Source organism: Pecten maximus, chromosome 3 (assembly GCF_902652985.1).
Source record: "Pecten maximus chromosome 3, xPecMax1.1, whole genome shotgun sequence".
In the NCBI taxonomy this organism is placed as follows: Eukaryota; Metazoa; Mollusca; class Bivalvia; order Pectinida; family Pectinidae; genus Pecten; species Pecten maximus.
The window spans coordinates 38,361,888-38,381,641 of record NC_047017.1 but is presented as its reverse complement, the minus strand read 5'-3'; the positions used below and the strand labels follow the sequence as shown (position 1 = coordinate 38,381,641).

At 37.7% G+C, this 19,754-nt stretch overlaps 2 protein-coding genes and 1 long non-coding RNA gene across 3 annotated transcripts; all 3 read right to left on the bottom strand.

Annotated features, from left to right (window-relative positions):
• Window positions 1-295: 295 nt before the first annotated feature.
• Window positions 296-4,285, bottom strand: LOC117324117. The gene is made up of 2 exons (XR_004531894.1): window positions 4,072-4,285; window positions 296-1,263 (listed from the first exon to the last, which is right to left on the bottom strand). It is a non-coding gene; the product is annotated as an uncharacterized LOC117324117 (long non-coding RNA).
• A 1,138-nt stretch (window positions 4,286-5,423) lies between these two features.
• LOC117324116 lies at window positions 5,424-6,434 on the bottom strand. Its single transcript, XM_033879781.1, has one exon. The coding sequence runs from the start codon at window positions 6,394-6,396 to the stop codon at window positions 5,830-5,832; it is 567 nt and encodes a 188-aa protein (XP_033735672.1). The 5' UTR covers window positions 6,397-6,434; the 3' UTR covers window positions 5,424-5,829.
• A 10,205-nt stretch (window positions 6,435-16,639) lies between these two features.
• Window positions 16,640-19,754, bottom strand: LOC117324114 (nucleoside diphosphate kinase 6-like). The gene is made up of 2 exons (XM_033879780.1): window positions 19,591-19,754; window positions 16,640-17,771 (listed from the first exon to the last, which is right to left on the bottom strand). Exon 2 carries the CDS (start codon window positions 17,578-17,580, stop codon window positions 17,029-17,031), a length of 552 nt encoding a protein of 183 aa, XP_033735671.1. The 5' UTR covers window positions 17,581-17,771; window positions 19,591-19,754; the 3' UTR covers window positions 16,640-17,028.

Below are 19,754 nucleotides of genomic sequence, written 5' to 3'. Positions count from 1 at the left end.
TCCAATTAATTTCAGGTGAAGATCCAAGGTGACTGATTCGATGCTCTATACCTGTGTTGGTTTTTACATTTCAGGAAGCTGTGAAACGGTCCGGTCAGTGCTGTCATGGTTGTATCTTTGGGCAAGACATTTTACACTAATTGCTCCAGATGCTGTCCAACAGACACTCTGTATGATGTTCAGTGAGGTAGTCACAACTACTACAAGGAGACCTGCCTCAAAATGACCCTGGCTATTCATGGGGTGATAAACCCAACAAACAAACAACATTACTTAGTTATTAAAAAAAAATTGCTAGATTTTAACAGATTTGACCTTTATTACCTTGGACATAGGGCAAGATCATTTTTTAACAACTTTGGTAGAATTTCATCACAGCATGCTTCTTGCCCAACATCATCACTCTAGGCCTGTTGGAACACAATTGAACCATAATTGTGAAAGTAGGTCAAGGTCATTGATTTGAACAATCTTTGTAGCCCTTTACCCTAGCATGCTACTAACCCAATATCATGAACTTGTGCCTTTTGGTCATAGAGAATAATTTAAAAATGTAAAAAAAAAAAAGCTGGATAAAAGGCAATTTGCAGCAGGTTTCCTTAGACTTCTCTCAGGTCAGTCATTGTGACATTACAAATGAAATTTGTACACAGTATGTACATGTATATGTTAACTGGTAAACCGATTTGCCATTTTGGTGCAGAACAGACAAGACTGAACTCTTCAGTTTCTTAACATAGCATTTCAAAACACCATGAGCACATATATCATAACAGGAAATGTAAAATGTGTTCTACGATATTGTCCATACACATACAGAGATAAACAAACATTCATGTCTCTTTGCATTCTTAGGAACAAATTAAAAGTTCCACCCTTCCAGATGGTAACTACTAGTAAGTATGAACTAAGAGCCCATAACATGTCTCTTCCTGAGGAAGACAAGATTTGAATTGTCATGCAGGAGGTGATATTTTTTCTAAGAATTGAAGCTCATGATCAGGTCCTACACATTTTACCATTTCAGGAAAACATGATAATGTCAAATGTATACAAATCACACCTGAGTTCCTTTCTGTAAATAAAACACTGTATCTGGATTAAAGAAACTCAAGTCCACCAATACACATGTTGTATGATATCACAGATGCCAGACAATTCCTTTCGTCAAGGAGTTTCCTGTGCCTTGTCAGTATTTTTCATAAATTTTCTTCTATAACTTGCAGTTACTGGGTCTACCGCATAGCCTTCCTGCTTTCGTCTCTGAAATGGATATAAGACATATTTCATTTTAAGGGTTTGTATAGATATAATAAGCTATTTTGGGGTATAACAATCATTTCAGCAACCATCTGTTTACACCTGGTCCTGAGGTACCGAATGAAACACACTGTGTGTAACAATCCATTATATTTTTTAATTGTAATCAACGGGGGGAAATGTAACATATACCTCTGCTTTAATCAACACCAAAGTTATTTTGTTGTTGGCATTTTAATCTTATTACACATGTACATCCCAGGTTTATCAAGTAATCAAATAAGAAAATATTATGCATGTATCGCCGTACATCTATTCTAATTGCTGTGGTCTTAATTTGTATGCATTGCTAGGCATTTTTAAATGAAAGGAAGATAGCTTTCAAAACCATAGCAGAGAAAGCAGACAGGACATCATGTTGAATTTAATAGTTATGGTGCAGACAATATCAAATAAACTGGGGATTAAACAGCGAGCAGTAATTGATCACCACCTGCCAACCAGAGGATGTTGCACACAATTGTTGTTCCACCACTTTACGACGTGCATTCTATTGTAAATCAGTGTTTTGTTGATAAATTTTATTATAATATAGGAAATAAAAAGTGTAGGATATAGAAAATATATCAGGTGTATGGTCGAGTACAGGGTATAGGGAAACAAATGGGGTGTGTAGATGGGAATCTCAGTTATTTTAAGGCAGGGGCAATTGTAGCTTATTATATATAGTTGGTGTTGTATTCAACGAATAATGTAGCTAAGTACATTTTATATAGTTACTGTACACGAGTAAAATGTCAAATCGTCCTAAAGTAATGGGTGCACCTAATGAGTGTCCTGTGAGGAATGAGTGTCCTGTGAGGTTTTTTCACGCCCCGCAATTTGTTAAGTAATATTTTTAAATAACTTTTTCTGTATCATACAGATGAACGTCGCACCCATGACCATGCCAAATTTCACTTGGATTGGACGTGTGCATATTATGCATTTTTTACGACAAAGTTACGGTGCAGCGCACATGCGAGTGTCCTGTGAGGTTTTTTCACGCCCCGCAATTCGTTAAGTGACATTTTCGAATATATTTTTTTATCTGTATCATACAGATGAACATCTAACCGATTACTTTGCCAAATTTGACTTTGATTGAACGAGTGCATATTATGCTAATGTACCGGCAAAGTTACGATGCATTACACATGTGAGCGTCCTGTGAGGAATGAGTGTCATGTGGGAGTTTTTTCACGCCCCGCGATTCGTTAAAAGACATTTTAGAATTATTTTTTCTGTATCATACAGATGAATATCTAACCTATTAACATGTAAAATTTGACTGTAATATAACGAGTGCATACTATACAAATGTACCGGCGAACACGAAGTTACGGTGCACTACACACGCGAGTGTCCTGTGAGGAATGAGTGTCCTGTGATTGTTTTTGCACGCCCCGCAACTCATTAAATGATATTTTAGAATTATTTTTTCTGTATCATACAAATGCACATTGAGCCTATTACCATGCAAAAGTTGACCTTGATTGCACGAGTGCATATTATATCAATGTACCATCAAAGTTACATTGCAGGGTGTCCCGCGAGGTGTTCGCATGCCTCGTGATTTTGTTTACCTTTCGAATACAGTGTGTACTAGGCTAACTAGTGAGTGTCCTGTGGCGCCGTGCCAACCTCGGGTACCTTGCCGCAGGCATGGTCACTGGTGATTGAACTGCTCAAAGTTTAAAACTATGTCCGTTATATAATAATTACAAATACACCTATTTCCTCCCAAAGTACGTTTATAAGAATTAAACAAGAAATAGCATTATTACCCCTGAAATATAGTATTTTCTCCCTAAGTCCGTTTATAAGAAATCCTCACAGGACACTCGCATGTGTAGTGCACCGTAACTTCGCCGATAGATTTGCACATATTTGCATTATATGCCCTTGTCCAATCATAGTCAAATTTTGCATGCTAATAGGTTATATGTTCATCGGTATGCTAGAGAAAAAATAATTTTAAAATGTCTTTTAACGAATCGCGGGGCGTGAAAAAACTCTCACAGGACACTCATTCCTCACAGGACGCTCACATGTGTAATGCATCGTAACTTTGCCGGTACATTAGCATAATATGCACTCGTTCAATCAAAGTCAAATTTGGCAAATTAATCGGTTAGATGTTCATCTGTATGATACAGAAAAAAATATTCGAAAATGTCACTTAACAAATTGCGGGGCGTGAAAAAACCTCACAGGACACTCGCATGTGCGCTGCACCGTAACTTTGTCGTAAAAAAATGCATAATATGAACACGACCAATCCAAGTGAAATTTGGCATGGTAATGGGTTCGACGTTCATCTGTATGATACAGAAAAAATTATTTAAAAATATTACTTAACGAATTGCGGGGCGTGAAAAAACTCCCACAGGACACTCATTCCCCACAGGTCTTCCATTAGGTGTCAGGTCATTTCGGCACTTGGTCGATTCGGCACTTGCGGTTCTGGTCAATATCCAAGTGCCGAATCATCCAAGTGCCGATACGTCTATGATTCACTCATTAGGTGGACCGAAAGTAATATATATATAAGACAGGTCAGCGTTTTCCTTAAAGGGGCTCGTATTCGCAGTTTTGAGTAATGTATGACAATGCATCGACTCTCCTGATTACTTTAAGGTTTTGGAATGCCAGCTTTTCTAGCTTTTTTATTAGTGTACCGTCACTACTGTAACTTTTTGTGTTTCGCGAAACCGAGTCCCTGACTCCTTGATGCATGTCAAAATGTGAATTATCAACCAAGATCAATACCTCGACTGTTGCATCATCAACTTTAGACATGAAATACCACGTAACAACTCCCAAACAAACGACAGCCACCGCACGGTTTGTCATGCTGGATATTATTTTCAACATCTCTCAAGACTTCTACGACGATTGTCGATTGTATAACATAAAATCTAGTCTCACTCAACTAGACGCTCTGTTGTAACGTAACGTATCTCAGTCAATAAGCGTTTGGTTGAACGACATTTAATGTTAATCACACTCACTGAAACGTTTCAATGAGGATATTGTAAACAGAGAGAATACTGCTTTCCGGACAAAAAATAATGTTCGTTTATGAAGGACTGACTTGGTGTTTGTTTTTGTTGTTTTCTGACGTGCTTTGACAAAGACGTTCAAGGTTTGCATCAATATATGCCTGAAATATTACATTTAATAAACGAACAGGCCCCGATATTATCTTTATGAATCAAGGTCATCTTCTCAAGCTGATACATCCATCTTGTCAACTTTCTCTATTTTTGTGGTTCTCATATTTTTCATTTATCATTAACTTAAAGCTTTAATTTTTAATCACTCCCAGTGGCATAGCTAGATTAAATTAGAAGTACACGCAAACGAGCGCCAAAGGCGCGAGTGTTGGAATATGGGGGCGGGGGCCGAAAAAAAAAATGCTTCCTGAAAGGGCGGATAAGGATAATTATACTAGCTTTTACCGAATTTTAGCATGTTTACATTCGGTGAAAATTGGTTTGATTTTTTTCCTGACAAAACGTATCTTTTAACCTAAATTCAGAATGCAAATAATATGATTTTAGGCATGGCCGATGTGAGAGCGCAGCAATCCCGGTGCCCATGGAATTTGAGAAACAAGCACACATAATCTAGTGTACTAGAATAGTAAATCCCACGTTACAAAATGAATATATTGCCAACAGATCTATACACTGGTTTGTAATAAAGTATATATCAACAAGAATTATGATTTAGATAACTTACTACAAAAACTAATCGTAGAATAAGTCTTAAAATAGACTGATTAAGCGATGACAGAGACCTACAGGGTGTCCCAAAAAACATGTCCCGAGTTTGACGCTTTATAAAAAAATGTTTTAATAGACGGAGGAATTCGATGTATATACCATAAGAAAGGTAATGATCTGCTTAGTACAACGATATATAACAACCCTACAAAATATCTTTTTGTTAGTACTTATATTGAAATTCATGAGAAAGTGACAATTCGCTAATTTTGCGATTTGTTCAGAAAATTGATAATTTCAGTCAAAGAATGAGTTCGAGATGTCCGCCCTTCTTTTCGATGACATGCTGATTTCTGTCCCTGAAATTCCCCACCACCTCCCTGCATGTGTCTGGCCGGATGTTCCTGATTTCCCTGTTGATGGCAGTTTTGAGTTCTTGGAGATAAGATGGAGGAGAAGTGTAAACACGGTCCTTGAGGTAGCCCCAAAGGTAAAAATCTAACGGGTTCAGGTCTGGAGAATGAGGTGGCCACTCAATGTCAGTACGCAACGATATCAGCCTATTGCCAAAAGTGTCTGCTAGCCAGGTCAACACTCGATTTGCTGTGTGGGGTGCCGCCCCATCTTGCTGATACCACACACCATTTAGTTCATGTCCTTTTCTCCTCAGTGCTGGTATGAACCTCTTGCTGAGGATTTGAAGGTATCGATATGACGTCACAGTAGCCGTTTCGCCTGCCGACTCATAGAAAAAGGGTCCAATGATCCCATGTCTGCTTAAAGCTGCCCATACAGTTACCTAGTCACTATGCAGAGGTTTTTCTTCATAAAAGTCTGGTTTGGATGTCCCCCAAAACCTCATGTTCTGCTTGTTCACTTGGGCACTCAACGTGAAGTGAGCCTCGTCTGAGAACCACACACTGTCCAAAATGTCGTCGTGTTCCAGCACCCAGTTCGTGAATGTTAATCTCGACGCAATATCACTTTCTTTCAGGTGTTGCATTACAGATATTTTGTATGGTGTCAATTTGAGATCGAATTTCAGAATCCTTTGCACTGATGATTTACTTGGATGTTGGTTCATGTCAGACAGTACCTTTCTGATGGACCTCTGTGGTGTTTCCTCTATGATGGTCTTCACTTGACTGATGTTCTCGTCGCACCTAGCGCTCCTCCGTCTACCACTGCTTCCTTTCCTGCGATCGTTGACACATCCATGAGCTTCAAATTTTGATACAATTCTGTAAATCTGCTTCCTGGAGATGGACTGCATACCTGGATGACGTTTTCGTAACATTTCATTCACTAAAGTAGGGGATTTTCCGGTCGCATAGTAGAGTTCAATAATTTCAGCCTGAATCTTCATGTTGCTGGAAAGTCACTGAATTGTGACATCATCGATGACGTCATCACACGTACTGATGATGTAATCAGTAGATGTGTTCCCAATTAAGTTAAATTAGGATACTCCTGCTTTCCAAAGCATTTTGAATTTTCAAAAAAAGTTTAGTATTGCAAAAGTTATTACCTGTCAAAGTCGGGACATGTTTTTTGGGACACCCTGTATATGACAAGGTGACGGGACAGCAGATCTCGCAGATGAGCAGCAGACGACAACAAAACAATTCGGAAGTCCTCTTTATTTTATGTGCTATATTTTGTAAACTTGTATGCAACTCGAACGGACCGGAGCTGCACTCGTAAAACACCGGAAATATTTTCGTTGGAAATTATACCGTTACATTTTGAATATAAAAAATTAAGAACTTGTTCGTGATAAATTTTATTAACAAATTCTAACTAGTGTGAAGTCAAACATTTGCATATTTTTAAAATCTTGATATTTTGTAATCTCCCGAGAATGTGACTTTGAATACAGTCTTGCGCAACACTGGATCTTGTCGTGACTTCCTGTTTCCGGTTACTGAGAAAGTTTTTGAACTCTAAGTATATGGGGGGGGGGGGGGGGGGGGGGGGTTCCGAGACATCTCTACCATAAAGTTCGCTACGCGAACGGGCTGCGCTCTCTATGATGGCATCATCATCACAGGGAGGCATTTAAAGTTTACAGTTTAATTAAAGTTGTAATTAAAGCCCACAACAAATAATGATTCTGCTGCTTGCAATTATATTAGATTAATGGTAAACAAAATTACATGCACTCATGTCATCCTATCTTTAATAATGCAAAATCATTTTGCTTTTTTGATCGTCAGAAATATCAACAATATCGTCTTTGTTTATTTTCATATTGATTCAATCACGTCACCGTTCGGACAATTATTGATAAACAAAGCTACCTAAAAGGAAAAGTGAATTCGCCGTTAACAATGTTGTTGTTGTTGTTGTTTGTTTCCAGATATATAATTGTTTTCGTCCCGCAAACATTCTGGTCCGTTCAAGGGGACCACTATCAGTGCTTTAAAATATACAAGACGTTTCAATCTCGGTCTTAGGGTCTGATCACCATAACAATAATTTTTAAAAGTTAATTTTTTTAGTCCACTTTGTTTTTCAAAATTGATGTGCACGCAACTGCATTTTTGGGTCAATGCTAGCTACGCCACTGACAATTCCTTCACAGATCTCCCGACACTATCTTCAACTTGATGAAGCAGGGACATACATTTAAGCATTGAACTGTTATCAAATGGTAGTATACAGTCGATATGAATACAATTTGGGTGACAGATAAAAAGAATGTCGCCCGTTAGGGCGACATGAAATATTTATCGGTCACCCAAATTATATTCATATCGACTATATACTACCATTTGGTAACAGTTCAATGCTTATATTTACATTCGTTAAGATTTTTTTATTTACTTTCGATTATGACGCGTTTAAATTTGCCGCTTATCCTATCACTGACGTCATCTAGTTCAAATACCGGAACAGCCGAAATTTCCAGAAGGAATAATATAGTCCTTCGTGTCATTATTAATAGCAAACACAAACAATGGTTTTGCACAAATTTGGCTTTATTTTCAATTTCATATACGTTTGTAGATATCGTCAAATTATTCACAATTGCATAATTTCTGATTGTTTAAAATCCAAGCCGTTTTTCGGCGCAATGCTATACGGTTAACATTTAGAAGTGATGAGGTTTTGAACGGGTATTGCACAGGGCAGACTCAATTGATAATTTCTAGATCAAGAACGGCGCTTATAGTTATTTTGTGTTGACTGCACTTTGTTTTAATTATAAAATATTACTCTCATAACTTGTGAAATGGCTTTATTTTTGTTGTTGTGGATTATAAATGCTAGCATTCGAAGGTTCTCCAGGCCAAAAGTAACTGGCGGCCATTGCTGTGAAGGCCTAAGCTTACCTCACAAAATTGAGCCCCAGTGAAGTTGAAAATCGTCTGCTAGGCCTAAGATGTGGCTGGTTAGACTTAAATCTGTTTCGAACGAAATATCCTTGGAATCGTTTACACCTACTGTCAAGACGACTTTCATTTAGAATTTAAGAACTGATATTCTTTTGAAAATAACGTAAATCCAGTCGATAGAAACTTACGTATTTCAATTTTAATTTTAAACAATCAGAAATTATGCAATTGTGAATAATTTGACGATATCTACAAACGTATATGAAATTGAAAATAAAGCCAAATTTGTGCAAAACCATTGTTTGTGTTTGCTATTAATAATGACACGAAGGACTATATTATTCCTTCTGGAAATTTCGGCTGTTCCGGTATTTGAACTAGATGACGTCAGTGATAGGATAAGCGGCAAATTTAAACTCGTCATAATCGAAAGTAAATAAAAAAAATCTTAACGAATGTAAATATAGCTAACGGGCGACGTTCTATTTATCTGTCACCCAAATTGTATTCATATCGACTGTATACTACCATTTGGTAACAGTTCAATGCTTAAACAACCACAAAACTAAAATCCTATATACATCACCATTCGGAAATCATGTCGATACTCCCGATTTTTCACAAGATTTTAATTTTTTTATTTATTTAAAAAAAAAAAACTACTGGACTTTTAATGTTGCCGTATCTTACATTTCTGAAAATTCGGAAACGAGCCCCTGTGAGTGTGACGACATTGACATTTTGGTAATTTCTATATCAAGAACGGCGCTTATAGTTATTTTGTGTTGACTGCACTTTGTTTTAATTATAAAATATTACTCTCATAACTTGTGAAGTGGCTTTATTTTTTTGGTTGTGGATTATAAATGCTAGCATTCGAAAGTTTCCAGGCCAAAAGTAACTGGCGGCCATTGTTTTGACCAGCAACACCTGGGGCTGTATCCCTAATATGACCGAATCACTGTAAATTGTAGTATACAGTCTGATGAATACAATTTGGTTTACTAACGACATATAGGCAAATGCAACACAGAATGTAAATATAGACGTATGTACGTCCCTGGATGAAGTAAATCTTTATTGGTAGAAGTCAAAGTAGAATTACAGCGATTGACTCCAGACTGTGTGTTTCCAGTACCAACTAAAATATACATCTATACTAGTCCTATAATATTATACTTCGAAGGTTCATATCGTTATACTTTACGTTTATTATAGGATATTTACATTTTTGTTATTTGCTAAACCACGAACGCGGCAAATAACAACAAGAGGCCCATTGGCCTTAGCGATCACATGAGATTTGAAATATTAAATTAAACTGACCCTCTTTGACCCCACCCAGCAGTCCCTGGAGGTCGGTCAAGGCAAATATGTGCATACCATCAAATTGTCATCTCATGCTAATAATGTTAACCAAGTTAAAATGAATTCCAATAGAAATCCAACAAATCATAGTCAACAATGTGATTTCCCTATATAAACTTTAGTAAAGTTTACCCCCTCTCCAGGGGCAAACGTGAGACCCCAGGGTCATGAAATTCACAATTTTGGTAAAGCACCTTAAGACTCTTCTATCTATGAAGGGTGTTTGATTCCATCATATCTCGGAGTAGAGAAGATTTTTGAAATTGTAGCCAATTTGACCCTTTTTGGTCCGCCCCTTAGGCCCCTGGGGGATGTTGACCATATAACTCACAAGTTTGGTTGACCATAAGCCATAAAAGCTTCCTGCTAAATTTCATTGAATTTGGTTCAGCGGTTTTAGAGAAGAAGTCAAAAATTCAAATTGTTTACGAACGGATGACGGACGATGTACGGTGACGGACAAAAGGCGATTAGAAAAGTTCACTAGAGACTTCGTCTCGGGTGACGTAAAAATGTAAACAAAAAATAATGATATAAACCATCGAAGTCTTATATTATAGGACTAATATATATACTGGTTAACCAATGATCACGGATTAAAATTGAATCTTGAGTCCAATATTTGATCGATAATCGCATCTTCTGGCCCATATATTTGATTTCTACTAGCATACATGTATTATTGATAACTACTAACCAATACTTAATCGGATTCACTAGTCTACTTGATCACTAGTAACCAATACTTTTCACAACTGACCAGCTATTTATCACTACTTATCTTTATTTGATCACTACTTATCAATTCATGATCACTGCTAACAAATACTTGATCATTACTAATCAATACCTGATCATTACTAACCAATACTTGATCATTACTAATCAATACCTGATCATTACTAATCAGTATTTGATCACTAGTACCAATACCTGATTACTACTGACCAATACTTCATTTCTACTGACCAATACTCATAACTTAATTAATCAATACTTGATCACTATTAACTAACATAGATTACGTCTTGCCAATACAAGATCATAACTAACCAATACTTGATCAATAACTGATCGCCATACGTATCAATACTATATCACTACTAATCAATACTTTGCAACTACTAATTCAATACGTGATCAATGGTATTCAATACGTGATCAATGGTAACCATTACCTGATCACTTCCCACCAATACTTAATCATTACTAATCAATATTATATATACATTGTATATCAATATATCACTACTAACCATAATGGCATTACTTGATCACCTCCAATACTTGATCAATACTTATCAAAACGTGATCACTACGTATCAATACTTAATCACTACTTATCAATACTTGATCATTACTAATACTTTGATCACCACTTATCAATACGTGATCACTTCTAATTAATACTTGATCATTACTAACCAATAGTTCATCACTTTCAACCACTATTTGATCACTACTAGTCGATACTTGATAACTTCCTATCAACACTTGATCACTACTTATCAATATTTGATCACCACTAATCAATACTTGCTCACTTCTAATTTTAAAACAGTTGATTACTATACTTATCACTACTTACCAATACTTGATCACTACTAATCACAACCTGATCACTACTAACCAATACTTGATCACTTCTAATCAATACTTGATCATTACTATTCAATACTTGAGCATTACTTACTAAAACTTGATCACCACTAATCAATACGTGATCACTTCTAACCAATACTTGATCACCACTTATCAATTCTTGATCACTTCTAACCAATACTTGATCACCACTTATCAATTCTTGATCACTACTAACCAATACTTGATCACCACTAATCAATTCTTGATCACTACTAACCAATACTTGATCACCACTAATCAATTTTTGATCACTTCTAACCAATACTTGATCACCACTAATCAATACGTGATCACTACTAACCAATACTTGATCACCACTTATCAATTCTTGATCACTTCTAACCAATACTTGAAGATTACTAATCAAAACTTGATCACTACTAACCATTATTAGATCATTACTTACCAATTCTTTTTCACTACAGATAGTTGATCACAACTGATCACCTTTTGAACTATTTACCAATACTTAATTACATGTATTACAAACCATTACTTGATCAATACTAACGAACAGGTATGCTTACTAGAAACTGATACCTTATCACTACTAGCCATTTCTTTATTATTTCCAACAAATATTTGATCACTAATTACTGATTAGAAATTAAAGATGGTTTTCATAACAGCTGCTTTGAAAAAAAAATTGATTTTATTTCATACTCTACCTGACCCTTCAGGATATGTAATAGTCATATGTATCACGGGGTCTGTCAAAAATTCAAAATGGCCACTGTAGATGTCACAATGTTATTTTCTTTGATTTGTGGGATTTAGCTGATTTGGCCTTCATTGATATTTTATACATTGTACCATTCTCACAGACGTCTAGTTCAGTCGATAAGTTTTGCAGGATTTTTTTCAGCCGAGTCATTAACACTATACTTCTAGAATTTTGATGAGTCCCAATGATAAGACCTAAACAAGTAGAAGGTACTCAGGGTTTGAGGAAGTCTCACAGGAAAAGCATGAGTCCAGGACTCCAATATCTAGTAACAAAAAGTACCGCGTTCTTCTTAGATGTTTTAGTTTTTGATTAGGCTTTGCTTTCATCTTCTTGATTTTCGAACAAAAATTAATCTGAAATTCATGCTTTGATATGATAAAATTGGGTATTTATGAGAAACTTTGAAAAAGACTTACATGTACTATAGATAGTATACAGTTGTTTCATGATTACCACAGTGTGATGATTAACATGACTGTTTACCTGTAGATTTTCTGGTAGGCACCATGTACCGGTATAAACATGAATTATGATTTTTGTACATGCTAATTAACTCAACATTCATTTTTCACAACCAAGACATTGACTGCAACAGAGGAGCAGTACAGAGAGGAACAGTACAGAGAGGAACAGCAGTACAGAGAGGAACAGCGGTACAGAGAGGAACAGCGGTACAGAGAGGAACAGCGGTACAGAGAGGAACAGTACAGAGAGGAACAGCGGTACAGAGAGGAACAGCAGTACAGAGAGGAACAGCAGTACAGAGAGGAACAGTACAGAGAGGAACAGCGGTACAGAGAGGAACAGCGGTACAGAGAGGAACAGTACAGAGAAGAACAGCGGTACAGAGAGGAACAGCAGTACAGAGAGGAACAGCAGTACAGAGAGGAACAGCAGTACAGAGAGGAACAGTACAGAGAGGAACAGCGGTACAGAGAGGAACAGCAGTACAGAGAGGAACAGCGGTACAGAGAGGAACAGTACAGAGAGGAACAGTAGTACAGAGAGGAACAGTACAGAGAGGAACAGCGGTACAGAGAGGAACAGCAGTACAGAGAGGAACAGCAGTACAGAGAGGAACAACAGTACAGAGAGGAACAACAGTATAGAGAGGAACAGTACAGAGAGGAACAGCAGTACAGAGAGGAACAGTACAGAGAGGAACAGCAGTACAGAGAGGAACAGCGGTACTGAGAGGAACAGTACAGAGAGGAACAGTACAGAGAGGAACAGCAGTACAGAGAGGAACAGCAGTACAGAGAGGAACAGTACAGAGAGGAACAGCGGTACAGAGAGGAACAGTACAGAGAGGAACAGCGGTACAGAGAGGAACAGCAGTACAGAGAGGAACAGCAGTACAGAGAGGAACAGTACAGAGAGGAACAGCGGTACAGAGAGGAACAGCAGTACAGAGAGGAACAGCGGTACAGAGAGGAACAGTACAGAGAGGAACAGTAGTACAGAGAGGAACAGTACAGAGAGGAACAGCGGTACAGAGAGGAACAGCAGTACAGAGAGGAACAGCAGTACAGAGAGGAACAGTACAGAGAGGAACAGCGGTACAGAGAGGAACAGCGGTACAGATAGGAACAGTACAGAGAAGAACAGCGGTACAGAGAGGAACAGCAGTACAGAGAGGAACAGCAGTACAGAGAGGAACAGCGGTACAGAGAGGAACAGCAGTACAGAGAGGAACAGCGGTACAGAGAGGAACAGCGGTACAGAGAGGAGCAGTACAGAGAGGAACAGTAGTACAGAGAGGAACAGTACAGAGAGGAACAGCGGTACAGAGAGGAACAGCAGTACAGAGAGGAACAACAGTATAGAGAGGAACAGTACAGAGAGGAACAGCAGTACAGAGAGGAACAGTACAGAGAGGAACAGCAGTACAGAGAGGAACAGCAGTACAGAGAGGAACAGCAGTACAGAGAGGAACAGCGGTACTGAGAGGAACAGTACAGAGAGGAACAGTACAGAGAGGAACAGCAGTACAGAGAGGAACAGCAGTACAGAGAGGAACAGTACAGAGAAGAACAGCGGTACAGAGAGGAACAGTACAGAGAGGAACAGCGGTACAGAGAGGAACAGCAGTACAGAGAGGAACAGCAGTACAGAGAGGAACAGTACAGAGAGGAACAGCGGTACAGAGAGGAACAGCAGTACAGAGAGGAACAGCGGTACAGAGAGGAACAGTACAGAGAGGAACAGTAGTACAGAGAGGAACAGTACAGAGAGGAACAGCGGTACAGAGAGGAACAGCAGTACAGAGAGGAACAGCAGTACAGAGAGGAACAACAGTATAGAGAGGAACAACAGTATAGAGAGGAACAGTACAGAGAGGAACAGCAGTACAGAGAGGAACAGTACAGAGAGGAACAGCAGTACAGAGAGGAACAGCAGTACAGAGAGGAACAGCGGTACTGAGAGGAACAGTACAGAGAGGAACAGTACAGAGAGGAACAGCAGTACAGAGAGGAACAGCAGTACAGAGAGGAACAACAGTATAGAGAGGAACAACAGTATAGAGAGGAACAGCGGTACAGAGAGGAACAGTACAGAGAGGAACAGTACAGAGAGGAACAGCAGTACAGAGAGGAACAGCAGTACAGAGAGGAACAGCGGTACAGAGAGGAACAGTACAGAGAGGAACAGTACAGAGAGGAACAGCAGTACAGAGAGGAACAGCAGTACAGAGAGGAACAGCAGTACAGAGAGGAACAGTACAGAGAGGAACAGCAGTACAGAGAGGAATAGCGGTACAGAGAGGAACAGTACAGAGAGGAACAGTACAGAGAGGAACAGCAGTACAGAAAGGGAAAGCGGTACAGAGAGGAACAGTACAGAGAGGAACAGCGGTACAGAGAGGAACAGTACAGAGAGGAACAACAGTACAGAGAGGAACAGCAGTACAGAGAGGAACAGTACAGAGAGGAACAGTACAGAGAGGAACAGCAGTACAGAGAGGAACAGTACAGAGAGGAACAACAGTACAGAGAGGAACAGTACAGAGAGGAACAGCAGTACAGAGAGGAACAGTACAGAGAGGAACAGTACAGAGAGGAACAGTACAGAGAGGAACAGCAGTACAGAGAGGAACAGCAGTACAGAGAGGAACAACAGTACAGAGAGAAACAGTACAGAGAGGAACAGTACAGAGAGGAACAGTACAGAGAGGAACAGTACAACGGAACAGCAGTACAGAGAGGAACAGCAGTACAAACAGGAACAATACAGAGAAAATACGTTTCTGCAATGTGAAAAAGGAACAGTAGAAACACCAAATACAATGTACACAAATATTTTTATTGAAAATATCTCAAATATCTCTGAACAAATCTTTCATAATATGATTGAACAAGAGGCCCATGGGCCTTAACGGTCACCTGAGATTTGAAATATTTCAGTTAATTTAATTTACCCTTTTTGGCCCCGCCCATCAGCCCTCAGGCGTCAGTCAGGGCCAACATATGCATATTATCAAACTTTCATCCCATGCTGAAAATGTTAACCAAGTTAGAATGAATTCCAATAGAAATCAAACAAATCAGTCAAAAATGTAATTTCCCTATATAAACTATAGTCAAATTTAACCCCTCCCCAGGGGAAAACTTATGACCCCCGGGTCATTAAATTAATAAATTTTAGTAGAGCACCTTAAGACCCTTCCAACTATGAAGAGTATTTGAGTCTACCTTATTTCGGTCTTGAGAAGAAGATTTTTGAAATTTCAGCCAATTTGACCATTTTTAGCCCCGCCCATCAGCCCCTGGGGGTCAGTCAGGGCAAAAATGTGCATGCCATCAAACTGTCATCCCATGCTGACAATGTTTACCAAATTAGAATGAATTCCAATAGAAATCAAACAAATAAAAGTCAAAAATGTGATTTCCCTATATAAACTATAGTAAAGTTTACCCCCTCCCCAGGGGCAAACTTGAGACCCCAGGGTCATGAAATTCACAATTTTAGTAAAGCATCTTAAGACCCTTCCAACTTTAAAGAGTATTTGATTCCAACTTATTTCGGTCTTGAGAAGAAGATTTTTGAAATTTCAGTCAATTTGGCCCTTTCTAGCCCCGCCCATCAGCCCCTGGGGGTCAGTCAGGGCCAACATGTACATTCCATCAAACTGTCATCCCATGCTGATAATGTTAACCAAATTAGAATGAATTCCAATAGAAATAAAACAAATAAAAGTCAAATATGTGATTTCCCTATATAAACTATAGTAAAGTTTACCCCCTCCCCAGGGGCAAACGTGAGACCCCTGGGTCATGAAATTTACAATTTTGGTAAAGCACCTTAAGACCCTTCCATCTATGAAGAGTGTTTGATTCCACCATATCTGTGAGTAAAGAAGAAGATTTTTGAAGTTTTAGTCAATTTGACCCTTTTTAGCCCCACCCCTCAGGCCCCTGGGGGGTGGGGACCATATAATTTACAATTTTGGTTGACCTTTAGCCATAAAAGCTTCCTGCCAAATTTCATTGAATTTGGTTTAGGGGTTTTGGAGAAGAAGTCGAAAATGTAAATTGTTTACGGACGCACGACGGACGACGGACGACGCACGACGACGGACAAAAGGGGATTAGAATAGGTCACTTGAGACTTTGTCTCAGGTGACCTAAAAAACATAATTCATCAATTATCTCACTCATATAGATGTATCAGCAGAAATATCAGGATTATATCTACTCTCTAGCCCGTATAACTGAATAATCAGCTTATTCAGATATGGTCTGATCTTTATCTATTCATTGAAGGGAACCTACTTGCATTTCCGTCTCGTACAGCTGCTAATATACATCTTAGCAAAATTAAGTTTGCTCCACTCAATGACACCTTTAGAGGTCAAACATAAGATCAGATACTGTGCCCCTACATGTATCTCATTATTATTCATACAGCCTGATAAAAACATTTAAGACATTTCTTGTTTCATAGTGGAAGCACTTGTTTCTGCTTCAACATGTATTCCTGTTTCTTCACAATATGAAACATTTCCATTTCGATAAAATGGCTCCTTCTCTTTGTACCAATGGTCCACATTAAACTCAGGAAAGAAAAATTTCATTTCCTTTCGAGCCGATTCCATAGAGTCTGATCCGTGGGTGGAGTTCCTGGTATCTGTCAATCCAAACTGTCCACGGATACTATCTGGTTGTGAATGCACTGTCTGAAAAACTTTGGTAGGTCCCATCAGTTTTCTCCATTCCTGTATTGCGTTGTCTCTGGCCAAAATATGTGCCGAGATTCCACCACTTGACATAAAACTTACAAGTCTGTTATGAAAAAACCTTCCCTCATGTTCCTTATAAAATTCTTCAGCCTTTTTGCGAGGCAGATACAAATCCTTAGATTTTACAAAATAGAAACCATTTGTTAAAAGGATTTTCTGAATTTCCCTTACTATGTGTGGTTGAGCTGACACATCTGGTTTGAAAATAGCTAATGTTAACTGGAGAGGCCTCATTTTAGAAGAAGGCGACAAAAAGTGTTTTGAAAAGATATAATTAGAGTTGTCAGCAATCAAATTTCTTGGGCTTTCTCTTTATTATCCATATGATTTTTTCTTGGACCAAAAGAATCACTCCCTAGGATATTTTTCATAGCCTTGGATTTTAACTGATTATTTTCGTCCATATATCCTTTTTTCAGCAACATCTGAAATAAAAAAAAAAATAGAAATAAGAATTATAACTGATAATGAGCCAACCAAGGGTATGTTAAAAAAATAAGTAATTAGTAAGTAACTCTACTGTACATGTTATGGCCTAACCTAATTAACAGCTTATATTACAGGAGGTAAATGTATACGTATAGACTATAGTTTTCTGTTGTTTTTTGGAGATACATTCAGCAATGAAGTGTTGGCGGTCTTCATATTCATAGTCTGCATTTAGAAATAATGTTATGCCAGTTAAGTCCTTCACCTTTCAAGCAAATTGAGTAGCATTTAATCAGCATAAAGTCAATCCCTTTGTTTTGTTTGTTTTTATCTGTTTTAACATCCTATCCTAACATCCTAACAGCTAAGGCCATTTAAGGACGGCCTCCTGTGCGTGCAATGTGCATGCGTGCAATGAGCGCATATGCGTTTTGGGAGGCTGCAGTATATGTTTGTGTCAAGTCTCCTTGTGATAGGCTGGAACTTTTGCCGATTTACAGTGCTACCTCACTGAAGCATACTGCAGAAGACACCTAGCACTAGCAGGACACCCCACCAGGTCACATTATATATACTCAAAAACTGACAACAGGAAAACCAGTCTTTCCCACCGGGGCAAACGCTCAACTGAAGGCCAAAAGTGAGGCATGCACATTGTCAAGGGAGACATAAGGAAGAAGATCAAATTACAAATGTACCCTTATTCGAATTAATGATATCACTTATTCCAGTAAATAATTATGTCAATAAATCAAATTAGTGATATCCTGAATTCAAATAAGTGATATCATGAATTCATTTAGTGATATAAGTGAATTAATGATATCACTTATTCCAGGAAATAATTATGTCAATAAATCAAATTAGTGATATCCTGAATTCAAATAAGTGATATCATGAATTCATTTAGTGATATAAGTGAATTAATGATATCACTTATTCCAGGAAATAATTATGTCAATAAATCAAATTAGTGATATCCTGAATTCAAATAAGTGATATCATGAATTCATTTAGTGATATTAGTGAATAGTATATATAGGTCTCTGATATCATTAAATATATGGTATTACTATTAATGATATCATAGTAAATAATTATTCTCTCCATTTTGTGTGGAATTTTACTTAAAACCAAGAGGGAAGATTGACAGCCATTGCTGCTAATGATATCATAATCAGACAAAAGATAATTCAGGGCCAGCATTGTTATGACAAAGAGTACTGCAATCAAATTTTCAAAGTTCTCTGCCAATTACATCAAGTGCAGTGGAGCCCATTGCCTCCATTAAAAAGCTTTAAGGCCATGTGCCATATATGTATCTTTCTGCTGTTCTTAATGTAGTGCTACACAATTCATATCCAATATATATTCGCCATCTTCAAAATTAGATCAAGAACTGTTCCTTTCCATATCACTTATAAAATATCATATGAAAAATTGGTGAATTAATGGTATCAATACTTCGAACTAATGATAACAATAAGAAGGTTTTAGTGATATCAATAATTGGATTTATAGATATCATTAATTCGAATTATACATTTCTTTAAATCAGAGACCAATAATTTGAATTACTGATATCATAAAATATTTTTGATATCATTTAACATTTATTGATACCTTTAAACCTATATTGATATAATTTATTCGATTAAGTGATATCTTAATTCATTTAATTTTTATCTATATTGATGAATTTGTGAAATTTTGTAGATAAATACTAAGCTTAGACTAGACCTATACACTGTACTGTACAGTATATGTCTCTGCTAAAATGGCACTCCATAGAGAGAATGAGATTGGGCTTCATACCTGTCTCATTTCTTCATTTGATCTCTGAATATATGAGTACGACCATGCTCCGAATAAGATTGAACATGTCACAAAAGATGAGCGTAACACATATTCCATTTTCCTACACGATGACCAATTCTTCGGTAGTGGAGGACGACATCTTAGCAATTACTAAAAGTCAA

What these genes read in the sequence shown, in the direction of transcription:
- LOC117324116 (XM_033879781.1), bottom strand. Translation starts at nt 6,396, where the DNA reads ATGAAGATTCAGGCTGAAATTATTGAACTCTACTATGCGACCGGAAAA.
- LOC117324114 (XM_033879780.1), bottom strand. Translation starts at nt 17,580, where the DNA reads ATGAGGCCTCTCCAGTTAACATTAGCTATTTTCAAACCAGATGTGTCA.